Genomic DNA, 17,479 nt, shown 5'->3' on the forward strand with positions numbered 1-17,479 from the left:
CTGTCTGTCAAGTGCAATTTTAGGCGTTCTCTGATCGTTAGTTAAATTCGTATTGCCTGTCATGTAAAGCAAAACTACCTAACCACTGTTTGATAGTTCCAGAACTTTGCAGGTTGCTATGGCAAACAAAAGTGGTTGCTATGGAGGCTCTTCTGCCTTGCTAGCTATCCAACTATACAGCTAACACAATGAATTCAGGCTGAAGCTGGAAAGTCCGCAAACTAGCTGCATTTCGTTTCGTTTGACCTGTTTTCATGGTTTCGACTGTCTCGTCCCGACTCGTTCATTATTATGGGCCACAGTGGAGAACGAATTTTAATATTGCTACAATGTTGCAAATATCGGAGATAACGTCTAGATACGTTTTACAGTGGAGGTCAAGTTTATAAATTGCACTGTGCAGATGAGACACAGTGGATCTGTAAAAGTTGTAGTAGTGCGTTGCTAGGTAACCACATAAATGACGGCACTTTTTATGAATGTACTGGCCATGTGTATGCTGTCTAGTATATCATGGGCAGATATAGTCGAACAATGGGAATTCCAAACCACCCATTGTATAAATAGCTTTTAATAATCCATCTGTGAATGTAGCCCATCAACGTAGGTATAAAGTCATAGGGCCCTGCCAATGAGGCCCACACAGAACCAACCGCTGAAACGGAGCAGGTGGCGCCCCCCTGTGATCATGCATATATTTGGTAACCTAAACAGAGTTTGTGAGACCACAACACAATACCTTGATATTTCTTAGGCCTAACTAATAAAGAAACGAATAATCAAATGGTTACCTATTCATTCGATAATAACCACACCACATCATGTCACGATGGTTTATTGAAATATTTTTTAACATTCTCAGGATTTAAGATATGGCTAACCTCCAATTAGATATATTCAATAAGATAAACTGAGGCCTTGCATTGAGAGAGAAGTAAACAATTTGTTTTCAATCCAAACGGTCACTCAATATATTAAAACTAAAAGCTTATTTAAAAAGGACATTTAAGGTCTGCTTTTAAAACAATGAAATGTGGTTTGGCCTTAGGACATTGGGGCAAAGGGTTTCCTGCTTACATACAGAAGCACTAATGAGTGCATAATCATTTCAAATAAAATCTGCATTAATTACGACTTGTGGGTATATTACCACAAGCTTTATGCATTGCAATTCTAAATATTTCATAGCTTAATACATCCTAGAAAATTCTAGATTTTCAATGACCATATATTTACACACACACACACACACACACACAGACACACAGACACACACTTAGCAAGAAAAGAAACGTCCTCTCACTGTCAACTGCGTTTATTTTCAGCAAACTTAACGTTTAAATATTTGTATGAACATAACTAGATTCAACAACAGACATAAACTGAACAAGTCCCACAGACATGTGACAATCAGAAATGGAATAATGTGTCCCTGAACAAAGGGGGGGGGGGGGGGTCAAAATCAAAAGTCAGTATCTGGTGTGGCCACAAGCTGCATTAAGTACTGCAGTGCATCTCATCCTCATGGACTGAACCAGATTTGCTGTGAGATGTTACCCCACTCTTCCACCAAGGCACCTGCAAGTTCCCGGACATTTCTGTCCATCCCTCACCCTCCGATCCAACAGGTCCCAGACGTGCTCAATGGGATTGAGATCCGGGCTCTTCGCTGGCCATGGCAGAAGACAGCAGGAAATCACACACAGAACGAGCAGTATGGCTGGTGGCATTGTCATGCTGGAGGGTCATGTCAGGATGAGCCTGCAGGAAGGGTACCACATGAGGGAGGAGGATGTCTTCCCTGTAACGCACAGCGTTGAGATTGCCTGCAATGACAACAAGCTCAGTCCGATGATGCTGTGACACACCACTCCAGACCATGACGGACCCTCCACCTCCAAATCGATCCCGCTCCAGAGTACAGGCCTCGCTCGTTCCTTCGACGATAAATGCAAATCCGACCATCACCCCTGGTGAAAAAAAACCGCGACTTGTCAGTGAAGAGCACTTTTTGCCAGTCCTGTCTGGTCCAGCGATGGTGGGTTTGTGCCCATAGGCGACATTGTTGATGTCTGGTGAGGACCTGCCTTACAATAGGCCTACAAGCCCTCAGTCCAGCCTCTCTCAGCCTATTGCGGACAGTCTGAGCACTGATGGAGGGATTGTGCGTTCCTGGTATAACTCGGGCAGTTGTTGCCATCCTGTACCTGTCCTGCAGGTGTGATGTTCGGATGTACCAATCCTGTGCAGGTGTTGTTACACGTGGTCTGCCACTGCGAGGATGATCAGCTGTCCATCCTGTCTCCCTGTAGCGCTGTCTTAGGCGTCTCACAGTACGGACATGGCAATTTTTTGCCCTGGCCACATCTGCAGTCCTCATGCCTCCTTGCAGCATGCCTAAGGCACATTCACACAGATGAGCAGGGACCATGGGCATCTTTCTTTTGGTGTTTTTCAGAGTCAGTATAAAGGCCTCTTTAGTGTCCTAAGTTTTCATAACTGTGACCTTAATTGCCTACCGTCTGTTAGCCGTTAGTGTCTTAACGACCGTTCCACAGGTGCATGTCCATTAATTGTTTATGGGTCATTGAAAAAGCATGGGAAACAGTGTTTAAACCCTTTACAATGAAGACCTGTGAAGTTATTTGGATTTTACAAATTATCTTTAAAAGACAGGGTCCTGAAAAAGGGACGTTTCTTTTTTTGCTCAGTTCACTCACACACACACACACACACACACACACACACACACGTCAAAAGTTTGTACACACCTACTCATTCAAGGGTTTCTTTATTTTTTACTATTTTCTACATTGTCAAATAATAGTGAAGAATAATAGTGAAAACTATTAAATAACACGTGGAATTATGTAGTAACAAAAAAGTGTTAAACAAATCAAAATATATTCTAGATTCTTCAAAGTAGCCACCTTTTGCCTTGACAGTTTAGCACACGCTTGGCATTCTCTCTACCAGCTTCACCTGGAATGCTTATTCAACAGTCTTGAAGGAGTTCCCACATATGCAGAGCAGTTGTTGGCTGCTTTTCCTTCACTCTGCAGTCCAACTCATCCCAAACCATCTAATTTGGGTTGAGTGATTGTGGAGGCCTGGTCATCTGATGCAGCACTCCATCACTCTCCTTCTTGTTCAAATAGCCCTTACACAGCCTGGAGGTGTGTTGGGTCATTGTCCTGTTGAAAATCAAATGATAGTCCCACTAAGTGCAAACCAGATGGGATGGCGTATTGCTGCGGTAGCCATGCTGGTTAAGTTTGCCTTCAATTCTAAATAAATCAACAACAGTGTCACCAGCAATGCACCCCCACACTTCCTCCTCCATGGTGGGACCCACACATGCAGAGATCATCCATTGAGGAGGAGGCGTGGTGGTGTGGGGGTGCTTTGCTGGTGACACGGTCAGTGATTTATTTAGAATTCAAGGCACACTTAACCAGCATGGCTACCACAGCATTCTGCAGCGATATGCCATCCCATCTGGTTTGCGCTTAGTGGGACTATCATTTGTTTTTCAACAGGACAATGACCCAACACACCTCCAGGCTATGTAAGGAATATTTAACCAAGATGGAGAGTGATGGAGTGCTGCATCAGATGACCTGGCCACAACCACCCAACCTCAACCCAATTGAGATGGTTTGGGATGAATTGGACCGGGAAAAGGAAAAGCAGCCAACAAGTGCTCAGCATATGTGGAAACTCCTTCAAGACTGTTGGAAAAGCATTGCAGGTGAAGCTGGTTGAGAGAATGCCAAGAGTGTGCAAAGCTGTCATGAAGGCAAAGGGTGGCTACTTTGAAGAATCTAAAATCAAAAAAATATTTGTTTAACACTTTTTTGGTTACTACATGATTCAAATCAAAATAAAATTGTATCTGTCACATATAACAAATGAGTCCTTACAGTGAAATGCTTACTTACAAGCCCCTAACCAACAATGCAGTTAAGAAAAATAAGTGTTAAGTAAAAAATAAAAAGTTAGAGCAGCAGTAAAATAACAGTAGCAATATGTGTTATTTCATAGTTGTGATGTCTTCACTATTATTATACAATGTAAAAAATAGTAAAAATAAAGCAAAACCCTTGAATGAGTAGGTGTCCAAACTTTTGACTGGTACTGTACACACACACTTAAAATTATCCTACTAAAATAGAATAACAAATTAGAAAATGCAGTTAAAATAAAAACCTTGCTAAATAAACATTTCACTCAAGGTTTTCAAGCAGAATCATAGCACAGTTTTTCACTCCTTGATAACGCATTAGATGAATTTGGCTAAATTATGACAAAAGGCACACTATAAGTTCTTAACTTGATGTCCACAGTTATATATTTAAGCTATCCTACAGCTGTAGTTTGTAAGGCTTTCATAATATAGACTTGCATTTTGGCAGAACAAAAACATACGTGCTGAACTTTCTGAAAATGTTGGTCAACATATCTCTAAAATATGTACATACCAACTGTTTGACAAACCAAGTTGCTTCAGTCATTTAAAAAGGTCCAATGTAGCCGTTTTTATCTCAATATCTAATCATTTCTACGTAACAATTAAGTACCTTACTGTGACTGTTTTCATTTAAAATGGTCAAAAATAACTTCTAAGCAAAGGGCAATTTCTCAAGCAAGTATTTTGCTAGGACTGTCTGGGAGTGGTCTGAGTGGGGAGGGGAACCTGAAAATGAGCTGTTATAGATGCGATAGAGAGGTCAATGGAACGCAGACCACGGGGGATTGGTGGACATTCAACAAATCTGATCTAACAAAGTGGATATTCTTCAAATCCGTCACGATTGATGCATTTTAACAGGCCCACAATTTGGGCTGGGCGATATATCAAATTATTATGTTTTATTATGTTGGAACATTGCTGTGGGTACTTGCTTCCATTCAACCACAAGAGCATTAGAGAGGTTGGGTGATTAAGCCTGGCTCGCAGTCGACATTCCAATTCATTCCAAAGGTTGGGGTTGAGGTCAGGCCTCTCTGTGCAGGTCAGTGAAGTTCTTCCATACTGATCTCAACAAACCATTTCTGTATGGACCTCGCTTTGTGCACGGAGGCATTGTCATGCTGAAACAGGAAAAGGCTTTTCCCAAACTGTTGCCACAAAGTTTGAAGCACAGAATCGTCTAGAATGTCATTGTATGCTGTAGTATTAAGATTTCCCTTCACTGGAACTAAGGGGCCTAGCCCGAACCATGAAAAACAGCCCCAGACCATTATTCCTCCTCCACCAAACTTTACAGTTGGCACTATACATTCGGGCAGTTTGAGTTCTCCTGGCATCTGCCAAACCCAGATTCGTCTGTCGGACTGCCAGATGGCGAAGTGTGATTCATCACTTCAGAGAACGCGTTTCCACTACTCCAATGGTGGTGATAATCAAAGTTGTTTTCAACTATATTGAAGTTGATTGATGACTTGATTGGTGAAGATGATTTATGTATTGGGGTTGACATCTATACAAGCATTATACTCCTATTTCTACCTCAACATAGTGTGAAATATACAAACAATAGCATAAATGCAAATGTAGGCTAATTTTGAAAATTTTTCGGGATCCCCCCACCGTTTCCATGGCATTTTCCTTGTTTTGGTCAACTTCCATTGACCTCTTTACCACATCTGTTGAAACTGACAGAGAGGTTTGGAACTATTTCTTATCAGTCTATTCGCTAATTTACTACCATGGCCAAAACTCCTTCACAGCAAAACAGGCTGAAATGTTAGGCAGTCTCTTCAAACAGCTCTTACACTAAAAGGACATTATAATAATTTGCACAATATTACTCTAACCTCAGAGAGGAAATATATATAAAACACAGGAAAATCACATTTGACTGCACTGGGCAACAAAATGTACAATAATAAGCAAGTGTATACAGGCCAGCCATGTTACAGCTTGAAGCCAGGGAGCAGGCTACTACTTTGAGCTGAAGAAGCTGGACCGGCCCTGGGGAGCCATCAGCATACTGGCCTGGTTCTTGTGTGTGATGTGAATCTAAAGAAGGAATATGAGAAAAAGGTTGCTTTACTCAAATGACCATGTTTAACACCATGTTATATTAACAACATATTATTAGCATCAAGTCCCATGGTCTCTAGCAACTGAACCTGCTTTCAACTCTGCTTGCCAATCTGGCTTCCTAGCACTCACCGTACAGGGTGGCTGCATCCAGGGCTCTCCGTCTATCTGCATCGGTAAAGGTTTCTTAGTCCTGAGAGATGGACAGAGATAAGCAAGATAAGTAGTGGGGATAGAATGTTTTTGTATATCTCAGCCAGTCTGTACATATCTCACAAACACTCACCTGATTGTGATCTGGGAGGTTTTTGCTAGTCGTATAGCGCTCTTGAGTCCTGTATATATCTGTCCCATCTCCATGGCCCCTTCAAGGCCAACCACCTCCAAACGCTGGTCACTGACGTCTGTTACGGAAGATGGAAACACTGAACATGTAATTCACACAGAGAGGCAGTCTTTTTCAGCCTGAGACCAGCTGTTAAGATTCAAACATACGTCTCAACCCATCCAGGGTCAAGGGCCTCTTCCAATGAAAATAACGTTTATCTTTTAACAGCTGTGACATGAGAACTAACATCTCACATGATATCCTAACAATATAATTTACCAGACACACCCTTTAACATTTTGAAATCTTGAGCCCTTGGTAAAAGCCATGGGATATCGCTGTACCTTGTCCACTGACTTTCAAGACTTCAGGGTCAACAATAACCACTGGCATTTCCTGAGGATTCATCAAGCACTTGCATTCACTCTTCTTGGCTTCTCCCCACAGGTTGGATCCACCGTGCATGCTGGGAATGTTGAGGACAGCGATCCCCTCCATAGAACGGCCACTCAGGTCTAATGGGGTGCCGCAGCACTGAGGGACGTACAACATCACAGACAGAGCAACTTAATGAGATGCCATAATGAAATAAACACAAGGCATATCGCAGAACTATCAGGTCACCTGTGTTAACCACAACCTTTATGTAATTCTGCACGCTAAAAATATGTGCTTGTTTGCAGACTATGTTGAGGTATGTGTTAAGGTATATATGTTTTTTTAGAAAGCTACTGTGTTTATGAGCTGATGCACAGCTGTTTGTTTGCCATCCTCACCTCAATTGTAAGACATTCATTCAGTTTCTTGCATGAAGCAGAGATGGTCTCTGAGGTGGCAAACTCAAAGTACCACAACTTGTTCTTCATTCTGAAATATTGAACAACATTCTTGGATAAACGTAGGGTCATTTACACCATGCACAAGGTGACTACCCCTAAAAGGTTAGTCCCCACATGTACTATAGGACTCTGGCCTGGTTATTCAAATGTGTTTACCTGCTGTTGAATTTCTGGGGGTGTTTCTCTCTCATCGTATGAAAACGGTGGGCAATAGAGGCGTCCTGTCAACATACAAGTTCTGAAAAGTTGATAACAAAGCATTCTGGTGTGTGCCGTAAGTACGTAGCCTGGTAACACATTTGTTGCTGTCTTCTACGTGAAAATGGCCATAGGAGTTGTCAAGACAGCACAAACTGATCTGGGACCAGGCTAGAAGTTAATTCCCCTTGTTCCTAACTCACCACTCCGATGGAGAAGTAGTTGTTGATGATCTCATAAGGCACAGGGTCTCCTGTCTCCTGGGGGTCCTCTAGGATCACCTCTACATTCCAGCGGTCCATCAGCACCGGGGTGCTGACCTCGATCTCCTTCAGGATCCGACACAGATCTGTCCCATCATAACCTACACAGACCACAGAGGTACACTATAAGGGATAATTCTGTGCTACCAACGGTCCCACACACAAGTACAAAAACATACAAGAAACTAAGATGAAACACCCAGAGACAGTGATTCTTTCATCACATATAGTAGAACTATGGACAGCAAATACTGGATATATGATCCGTGAACACACAACGGGTATAATGAAAAAAGGTCAACCCTGTGCTCACCTCCTCCCCATCTAAGACAACGAGCGAGGTCATTTCCTGTGCCCAGGGGTAATACAGCCACAGGTGGCCGCACTTGAAGATTGGCTTTGTCTGATTGAACCAGAAGGGGAGAAAGAGAGATCAATATTACTCATGTCTACTACACGGGGTGCCATTTCTGTAAAATGTTTGAGTCTCTGGTTAGGAATTTCAGTTTGTACTCATAGACAAATCAACTTCAGTGTATCGGCATGTATACCACATGGTTTACCAACATTGTGTACTTGACCCCACCTATGGCATCAAGTATCCAGCCCACAGTGCCGTCCCCTCCGCAAACCAAGATCCTGTAATCCTTCAGATTTCTGAAGAAGCACAGCCTGAAACACAGACGTAATATTATGTTGTGGGTGCAGGACCGGACCTAAAAGAACATTCACTGATGGTTTTGGCATCTCAAACAGATATAAGCCATTCAAGTCAACAAAGAGAGGAATTGTATTTTTTATTTTTGGGGTGATTTCTAAACATCTCTACTAAAACAAAAGATAGGTAAATAAATCTGATAGAAAATGCTTAACAAAGTCATCAAAAACATTGAGATAACCCATGACTAACATCACGGTTATATGTGCAAAACACCAAGTTTATATCAGACACCAAGATCACAGAAGATGACAAGATTTGAGGTAGAATAACTCAATGAACAAAAACCTCTATCATAGTACCATTTTGGGAAGATCAGTGATCTTTGTAGTTTTGTTCAATTTGGGACCTGGATATCTTTCTCAGCTCCTTATTGATATTAGTGCCTAGACCATATGCCTACAACAGCACATCACATTTTAAGACATCAAAACAGTGAATTTATTGAATTTACTGTACAGAGAATGACCTCTTCTTTTCCCAGTTTATTCTAGTTGTTAAGGCCGCACCGAAGACAGATGTGCCTTGGTTTTCAGGAGACTGTAGAGGTCTCATTTATGTTGAGAGGTAGGAGGGCGACCAGCGTTTCTCATCTCCACAGCTGTTGCTATTCTCTCCAGGACACTCATCCTATTCTGCCTGTGTTCAACCTGCCGCTGCATCATGTCATTAACGGTCAAGGCCAAGTCACTGACTGTACTGAGCAGGCTGGAGCTGCTGGCCAGCCCCTGGCACATTGACTGTAGTGTTGTCAGCTTCCCAGAAGGAGGGAGTGGATCATGATACTTTGTGTTTTCATTGTTTGAGGTTGCATTCTGATAGGGGCCATTATTCTTCAAGTTGAGGGGACAGGTTGCACTAATGCTGGGGCCCAAAGGTAGTCTGACTGAAGCACCATCCAGAGGTAGTGCCAATAGGACTGGAGTTACAGGAGTAACCAAATAACCTCCAAGAGATGTAGGCCCCTCTGAAAGTGAAGATGAATCATAAAGTTAACTAAATGCAAAATCCCATATCTAATGTAATTAAGCAAAAGTAATGTTAACACAACTCACCCTCGGATTTCACAACTGCGACTGATGTTTCTCTTACGAAGGTGCATTCCTCTTCCTTGGTCTTCACATTGATTGACTGTTGCTGCTCAGCCTCAATCTGTGATAGTTTCTGATCCTTCAAAACGTCTATAACTGCATGCCCTACAGCAGTACAGTGCAGTACAGCATTATTCAATAATCCTTTATTCTTTCTAGCTCTGAGCCTGTCATCTCGCCACCTATGCTTCACGTCGCTTACTGTTCGCCTCACGCCCCCCACTGCATTGATTTCCCATGTAATACTGTCCCAAATTCGATGCCATTCACCACTCCATTTCCCATGAGTAAGATATTTTCTTGGCGCATTACCTCCCTGCTCAACACTTGTATCTCTCTTTCGCTGAAATTATTTTTTCGTCTGTGTTTGTCTTCTTTCTTTTGAACATGCAGAGCTGCCTTGCCTCGCATAGTTTATAGCCTGTGATTGAGCCTAATTTGATCCAAATCCATCGAATTTGTTGAGGAATGTATTTATTCACACAATGTTGAACTTTGAATGAGATAGCAAGTTGCTAGCTAGGCCAATCCTCTGTAGCCCCCCGAAGTTTCAAAATAAAAGTATTCACCTAAAAACTTTAAAAACATTTAATTGTATAACATTTTATGAATTTATATAATATTCTAATGGCCTACACAGTAATAAGTTGACTTTTATATAAACTTCGGTCAATTGATCAGTTTACTATAATTTTCGTGGTTTGAATACTTAAAGGACCTCTACTGTGAAAAGTTTGAAGAACGTTTCAAAGAATCCACTAGACTACCATACTTTTTAAAAAGTTAGCAGAGCTGTTCTATAATTTTGATGCATGCTTTCGCTTTAGAACTTCTCAAAACCGTTGCACTCAAACAATAAGATAACATGAAAGTTTCTGGTAATGAAATTATATTAAGGCTCACACACAATCACACTCCCAAAAAGTAAACGTCTTAAATGTATTTTTTTTTAGATTCAAAGTAGCTAAATATACCTTAGTTGTCCAATTAGTGATGCATCACAACAGAGTCGTTTTTCATTTCATTCTCATACTGGTCTCTACCATATGCCGTTATCCATATGGGAAACCTTACCCTGGTCCAGGTCCACCATTGGAGAGGTTATACACCTGCCGTGGATTCAGCAAATACTGAAATTTGCGCAGAACTCTGAAATAAAATATAACTTGTCATTGTAAAATACGAAGATTGACATGGTTTCATAGTAAACTATAAATGCCCATTTGTGTAGCAGTGCTCACGAGTAGCCTCACCTTTCTCCCTGCTTGCCTCCACTTTTAGGGTTCACAAACACTAGAAGAGGATGAGTGTCTGGTACCGGATTAATCTGTTCAGGGATAAATAGTTACAGGTTACAGCAGTTTCACAAATGGAGACACGATGTCTACATTGTCAGTGTATTCAGATGGAATATAGCTGTGAGGAACTTCCTAGTGACAAACTCTAAACAAGGTAAAATAGTTAGACACTGCTGTTCATGTGCTCACACCAAGTACTATCCAGCGGTCCTGTGACAGGGAAAGGCCTTGACAGGTTACTAGTATGTACCTGAAGCACCTGTCCATCAGGAGTGGTGTTGTGGTCACTGTCGTCGGCTGAGCTTGAGGAGCCGTTCTTTATGCTGTTTGACCTCTCCTAATGGGGCAAATGGAGAAATGGACAGGCAATTAATGTATTCTTTAATTATTTGTTACTTTTATTTCAAACTTTTTTGGGGGTATTTTCTTAAAACTGCATTGTTGATTAAAGGCTTGTACTTAAGTATTTCACTGTAAGGTCTATTGTCTGTTGTATTTGGCGCATGTGACAAATAACATTTCATTTGAATTGTGCAAAGACCAAGAGGGGTGATTCATCACGAAAGTAGAACAAAAAACAACATTTAATACATATAAGGGTCCTTTGGAGGAAGGATTGTTGACATACACTGAGAGTATAAAACATAAGAAACAACTTCCTAATATTGAGTTGCACCCCTTTTTGCCTTTAGAACAGCCTGAATTCGTCAGGGCATGGACTCTACAAGGTGTCAAAAGTGTTCCACAGGAATGCTGGCCCATGTTGACTCCAATGCTTCCCACAGTTGTATCAAGTTGGCTGGATGTCCTTTGGGTGGTGGACCATTCTTGATACACACACGAAACTGTTGAGCATGAAAAAAATCCAGCAGCGTTGCCGTTCTTGACACACTCAAACCAGTGCGGTTGACACCTACTGCCATACCCCGTTCAAAGGCACTTTTGTCTTGCCCATTCACCCTCTGAATGGCACACATTCACAATCCATGTCTCAATTGTCTCAAGGCTTAAAAATCCTTCTTTAAGCTGTCTCCTCCCCTTCATCTACACTGACTGAAGAGGATTTAACAAGTGACATCAATAAGGGATCATAGCTTTCACCTGGATTCACCTGGTCAGTCTATGTCATGGAAAGTACAGTGCTAATGTTCCTAATGTTTTGTACACTCAGTGTACATTTGAATCTTAAAACATAATTGAGAAATAATTTATTGAAGTTAGAATATTTGTGACATTTTGGCCTTACCCAGGACTTCTTCAATGTTCCAGCTGTATGTGCTACAAAGCAAACATTGGTTTCATGAAGCTTTACCGCTTGCTCTGTAATATATGAGTAGTAGTATTATTATAATTGTATTTTGTTTGTATTTTTACCCCACTTTTTCTCCCCAATTTCGTGATATTCAATTACGATCTTGTCTCATCGCTGCAGCTCCCCAAAGGGCTCGGGAGAGGCGAAGGTCGAGTCATGCGTCCTCCGAAACATGACCCACTTCTTAACACCCGCCCGCTTAACCAAGAAGCCAGCCGCACCAATGTGCAGGAGGAAACACAGTTCAAATGACAACCGAAGTCAGCCTGCAGGCGCCGGCCCGCCACAAGGAGTCGCTAGAGCGCAATGAGCCAAGTAAAGCCCCCCTGGCCAAACCCTCCCCTAACCTGGATGATGCTGGGCCAATTGTGTGCCGCCCTATGGGACTCCCAGTCACGGCCGGTAGTGACACAGCCTGGGAACGAACCCGGGTCTGTAGTGACGCCTCAAGCACTGCGATGCAATGCTTTAGACCACTGCGCCACCCGGGAGGCCTATAAGTAGTATTTTGATTTCAATAATAATTTTCTTATATTCATTTATGAATATTGAAAATATCAAATTCTTGATTTGGCAAAATGTTCAATATCTTGTTAAACATGATGACACTCTACGTCTACAGGACAGGAGGTTGGTGGCACCTTAATTGGGGAGGACGGGCTTGTGGTAATGGCTGTAGCGTAATCAGTGGAATGGTATCAAATACATCAAACACGTGGTTTCCACGCCATTCCATTGACTCCATTCCAGCCGTTATTATGAGCCGTCCTCCCCTCAGCAGCCCCCACTGATCAACGGGCATATCACAGTTCCAGATTTGGATCTCTGCTACTTTTAGAGTTATGATCCAATTTGTATGCATTACCAACAGAGTGAATGTGAAAATCGATTCAAAATGGTTGACCTCTGCTGGTAATTTGCAGAATGTGCAATGATACAAGTAAAAGGAGGAGTGTGATTGGTTACTATGGCAATTTCTCTGTTTAAAGCTGCACTATACAGAAATCGCTCCGCCATTTCAGTTTGTGACAAAACAAGCAAGTATAGTGTAGAGAATCCTTGTACCATCTAAACCGTTGTGAAATATTTTCCATAACAAAAAATATTGTATTTTCATATGTTTGAAGCTGGTGTACAAAACCAAAAGTAAAAGACACAAAAATGTACGAACTGGAAGCCTAGAAATAGCACACATAGAACAGATATACCACTTCTTAGACTTGCTTTCAATGAGATTGACAGATCTATAACTCACATTCTATGTGCATTTGGTCAGGTCGCCCAAAAAGTTACATATTGTAGCTTTAAAATGGGTCATAACTTTGATACGCCTGTAGAATATTATGTTCAATGATATATTGAAAAATTTGCCAAATCTAAAATTGCATCTTTTCAATATTTATGTTTATTTATTTCAATATTCATAAATTAATGTAAGAAAATTGTCATTGACATCAAAATACTATTCATATTACAGACACCAATTTTTGCTTTTGTAACGGTTTTCTTCCATTGGTGAAGGAGAGGACCAAAATGCAGCGCGGCTAGTGTTCAACATGTTTAATTAGACTAATAAACGGTAACACTAATACAAGTAACAAAATAACAAATGTGAAAACCGAGACAGACCTATCTGGTGCAGAACACAAACACAGAGACAGGAAACAATCACCCACAAAATCCCAACACAAAACAAGCCTCCTATATATGATTCTCAATCAGGGACAACGATTGACAGCTGCCTCTGATTGAGAACCATATTAGGCTGGACACAGAAACAGACAAACTAGACACACAACATAGAATTCCCACCCAGCTCACGTCCTGACCAACACTAAACAAGCAAAACACATAAGAACTCTGGTCAGGACGTTACAGCTTTGTAGCACTTACAGATGAAACATTATGGAGTCACAAATGTTCCAATTTGAATTAATTACTTCTCAATTATGCTTTAAATGGGAAATCAGCAGTTGCTACATCTATTTTTGGACTTATAAATTAATGATATACACTGCTCAAAAAAATAAAGGGAACACTTAAACAACACAATGTAACTCCAAGTCAATCACACTTCTGTGAAATAAAACTGTCCACTTAGGAAGCAACACTGATTGACAATAAATTTCACATGCTGTTGTGCAAATGGAATAGATGACTGCTGGAGGTCATTTTGCAGGGCTCTGGCAGTGATCCTCCTGCTCAAAGGCGGAGGTAGCGGTCCTGCTGCTGGGTTGTTGCCCTCCTACGGCCTCCTCCACGTCTCCTGATGTACTGGCCTGTCTCCTGGTATCACCTCCATGCTCTGGACACTACGCTGACAGACACAGCAAACCTTCTTGCCACAGCTCGCATTGATGTGCAATCCTGGATGAGCTGCACTACCTGAGCCACTTGTGTTGGTTGTAGACTCCGTCTCATGCTACCACTAGAGTGAAAGCACCGCCAGCATTCAAAAGTGACCAAAACATCAGCCAGGAAGCATAGGAACTGATGCTTCCTWTGGGGGTGTCTTGCTAATTGCCTATAATTTCCACCTTTTGTCTATTCCATTTGCACAACAGCATGTGAAATTTATTGTCAATCAGTGTTGCTTCCTAAGTGGACAGTTTGATTTCACAGAAGTGTGATTGACTTGGAGTTACATTGTGTTGTTTAAGTGTTCCCTTTATTTTTTTGAGCAGTGTATCTTATAAATGCCTCATGAGCTTAGTTCAACTGCTGTTACTCATCAGAACTCCAAATATGAGCTTTCTTTCTCCAATGTTTGTAAACAAAGAAAATGTAAACAAACACAAAACTATCATTTTGATATCATGGACGGTCAATCCTTACTATGTCTATGAATTTGAGAGCTATTAAATTCCTCCAACCCCATCCCTCAGCTTTTTACTGAACCATGGGTGGGAGGCCACTTTGTTATTGTTCCTACTGCTGATTGCTGCTTTAAGATACAAATGTCAAATATATTTCAACAATCCTTCATCAAAAAGGACCCTTTGATTAATTAAATATAGTGAAAATCCCAAATCATGGTCTTTTTTGTTCTAATTTCATGAGGATCACCCAGAGGCACAAAATAAAACAAGAAGCAATGACAATATGATAACCAAATGTATCGTTTCTCAAGCTGGAAATTTTAGATATCCTACTATTACCATTGCATGCGAGTGAATGTTATTTTTAAGATAAGAAAAAAGTTATTTCGCACAGTTGAGGTTCCTAAACATATATCTCTGTGAGCTTTATACAGTATATTCCATTTTACAGTGTTGGACAACTAACAGGGCAGTAGGTGATCCAGTACCTTTATAACAGGGTAGATAGCCCAGGGGGGGAGGATATGGTCTCTGAGAGGTCCACAGTTACAGCTGGAGGGCTCCTGGGAGGCACAGTCATCATGGCGCTGGAACACAGCCAGAGATATAGCTAGCTCTTATCAAATTATTAATGAATAAAGCCAATAACATTTTATTTCTAAAACCCTTTCTGCATCAACAGTAATCAACGTGCTTATGTTATATATATATTTTTTTTTTTAAAGTTGTGAGTATTTTATTTTTATAAAATGTAAAAAAAAAAAAAAAACACCCCAGGGTTTTATTGTTAAAATATGTAGTTCCAGACGTAGCTCTTTCAAAACCACTCCATTAACAGATATCACAACAGATTGTAATATAAATCCTCTGCGTGGAAGAAAACATCTGGCCTAATAATTCCAAGTGGCCTGACTCACACGACCACAGAGCTACTTAGGAGCCCTCCCTCCTCACCATGGAGTGGCACCAGACACAGTGTTTTCCCGTCAGCCCGTGATAACTCTTGATCTTCTTCTGACACTTGTCACACTTCCCAGAGTCACAGTTCCCACTGACCCAGTCATGGGTTGGAACCTGAGGCAGGAGACACAGGCCCAGTAAGATGCAAGACAGACATACTGTACATAAACAGGGACAAAGAGAATGGCTCAGACATTCAAATTACAACATACACTAAGAATGAAGAGGCATTGGAAATATTAAGATAACATTTTACAATGGAATTTTCAGTTGTTTGGAAAAAAACACTCATACCCCTGTGTCTTTCTTAGACTTGACATAGGTCCTGGTACAGGGAGCTGGGTTTATGTTGGCACAGCGTCCATGGACCGTGTATTTACAGCCTTGAAAACAAAGGCAAGTAAACAATGCATTACGTGTCTCCATTGTTGAACTATTATTGTCATTCTCTCTCGTTTATTGATTTAATTAATCATGTTAGTCAAGACTAGAAACGAGGGTGACAATTAAGTAGGCAGTAAACATTGCCACTACATTGTTTTTCTATGAAAATTATTTTGAAATATACTGCAATGCAGGGATGTCATAAGTCATTATGACATATCTTAGCATACATTTTAGCGTAATCCGATTATGAGTATGAGATTTCATTAACTTGCTTTCAATTACATGATCAAGATAGATGTCTTTCTGCTCAAAAATTAGCTTTGAGTGGATTGAGAACGTTAAATTGTACTGCCCTCTAGTGGTGAGACTAGACAGTGACTCACAGGTGCAGCAAAGCCCCTGTTTCCTTAGTCCTAGCAGCATGCTCTGACAAACGTTGCAGTAGACAGGCTTGTTGAAATGCTTCATCCTCCATAGGTGCTGCCCATCCTTCTGAGTCATCTGGTATGTGGAGGGAGAGAAAATACATATTATGTTATCATCAATGAAATATATAAAGTATGTGCTTTTGAATCTATTTTTATGTAGTTTGCTGACAATTTTTGCACACTTCTAGAACAAACACTGAATCTCAGAGTAAATGTCTATACTCCGCATAATCATATCATATTAATCATATTTGGAAAGCACTATGTAAGCAATGCAAGTATTGATACACATCTCATTCTAATATTGGCTCATGGTTGGAAATTGGGGTGTCATCTGCCATTAGTGATTCTATTAGCAGCAAAAATAATCAACACCAATCCTAACCCAGCTAGCACATTTCCCATTGGGCACAGATGTCACTTCCACGTCTCTTCCACATTGGTTCAACATAATTTCGTTGAAATGACGTTAAAACAACATTGATTCAACCAGTGTGTGCCCAGTTCCTTGGAAATTGTGGGAATGTGTGTAGGGTGTTTTTGGTTTTCAGATTGGTTGCGGGAACTACCTTTTCTGACCGGTAAAACAGAGTTTTTCTAAAACATTCTAAGAACAAAAGCGAACATTCCAGACCGTTCTGGAAACATTTGTTTTAGGTTGCATGGAGGTTCTGAGAACCTTTACTTGAGTTCCTTGGATGTTTTCCTGGGAGGTTTTAGTAACACTCAGAGAACGGAAATTATAGGTTATTTGAAGCTAATTAAACAACATTCTGAGAACATTCTCTA

At 40.9% G+C, this 17,479-nt stretch overlaps 1 protein-coding gene across 1 annotated transcript in view; it reads right to left on the reverse strand.

The window, feature by feature from the left end:
• Window positions 1-819: 819 nt before the first annotated feature.
• LOC111976210 (diacylglycerol kinase alpha-like) overlaps window positions 820-17,479 on the reverse strand; it is a 35,148-nt gene continuing 18,488 nt past the window's right edge. The window contains exons 9-24 of the mRNA XM_024004959.2: window positions 16,646-16,763; window positions 16,170-16,258; window positions 15,870-15,989; window positions 15,404-15,502; window positions 11,035-11,121; window positions 10,740-10,813; window positions 10,561-10,635; window positions 8,264-8,349; window positions 7,991-8,080; window positions 7,618-7,778; window positions 7,373-7,437; window positions 7,154-7,244; window positions 6,722-6,911; window positions 6,336-6,453; window positions 6,182-6,242; window positions 820-6,025 (exon numbers count right to left, since the gene is read on the reverse strand). Of these exons, the coding sequence (XP_023860727.1) occupies window positions 5,948-6,025; window positions 6,182-6,242; window positions 6,336-6,453; window positions 6,722-6,911; window positions 7,154-7,244; window positions 7,373-7,437; window positions 7,618-7,778; window positions 7,991-8,080; window positions 8,264-8,349; window positions 10,561-10,635; window positions 10,740-10,813; window positions 11,035-11,121; window positions 15,404-15,502; window positions 15,870-15,989; window positions 16,170-16,258; window positions 16,646-16,763 (1,602 nt within the window). The 3' untranslated portion in view covers window positions 820-5,947. The remainder of the gene's footprint in view (window positions 6,026-6,181; window positions 6,243-6,335; window positions 6,454-6,721; window positions 6,912-7,153; window positions 7,245-7,372; window positions 7,438-7,617; window positions 7,779-7,990; window positions 8,081-8,263; window positions 8,350-10,560; window positions 10,636-10,739; window positions 10,814-11,034; window positions 11,122-15,403; window positions 15,503-15,869; window positions 15,990-16,169; window positions 16,259-16,645; window positions 16,764-17,479) is intronic.

This window comes from Salvelinus sp. IW2-2015, linkage group LG17, assembly GCF_002910315.2.
Source record: "Salvelinus sp. IW2-2015 linkage group LG17, ASM291031v2, whole genome shotgun sequence".
NCBI classification, from domain to species: domain Eukaryota; kingdom Metazoa; phylum Chordata; class Actinopteri; order Salmoniformes; family Salmonidae; genus Salvelinus; species Salvelinus sp. IW2-2015.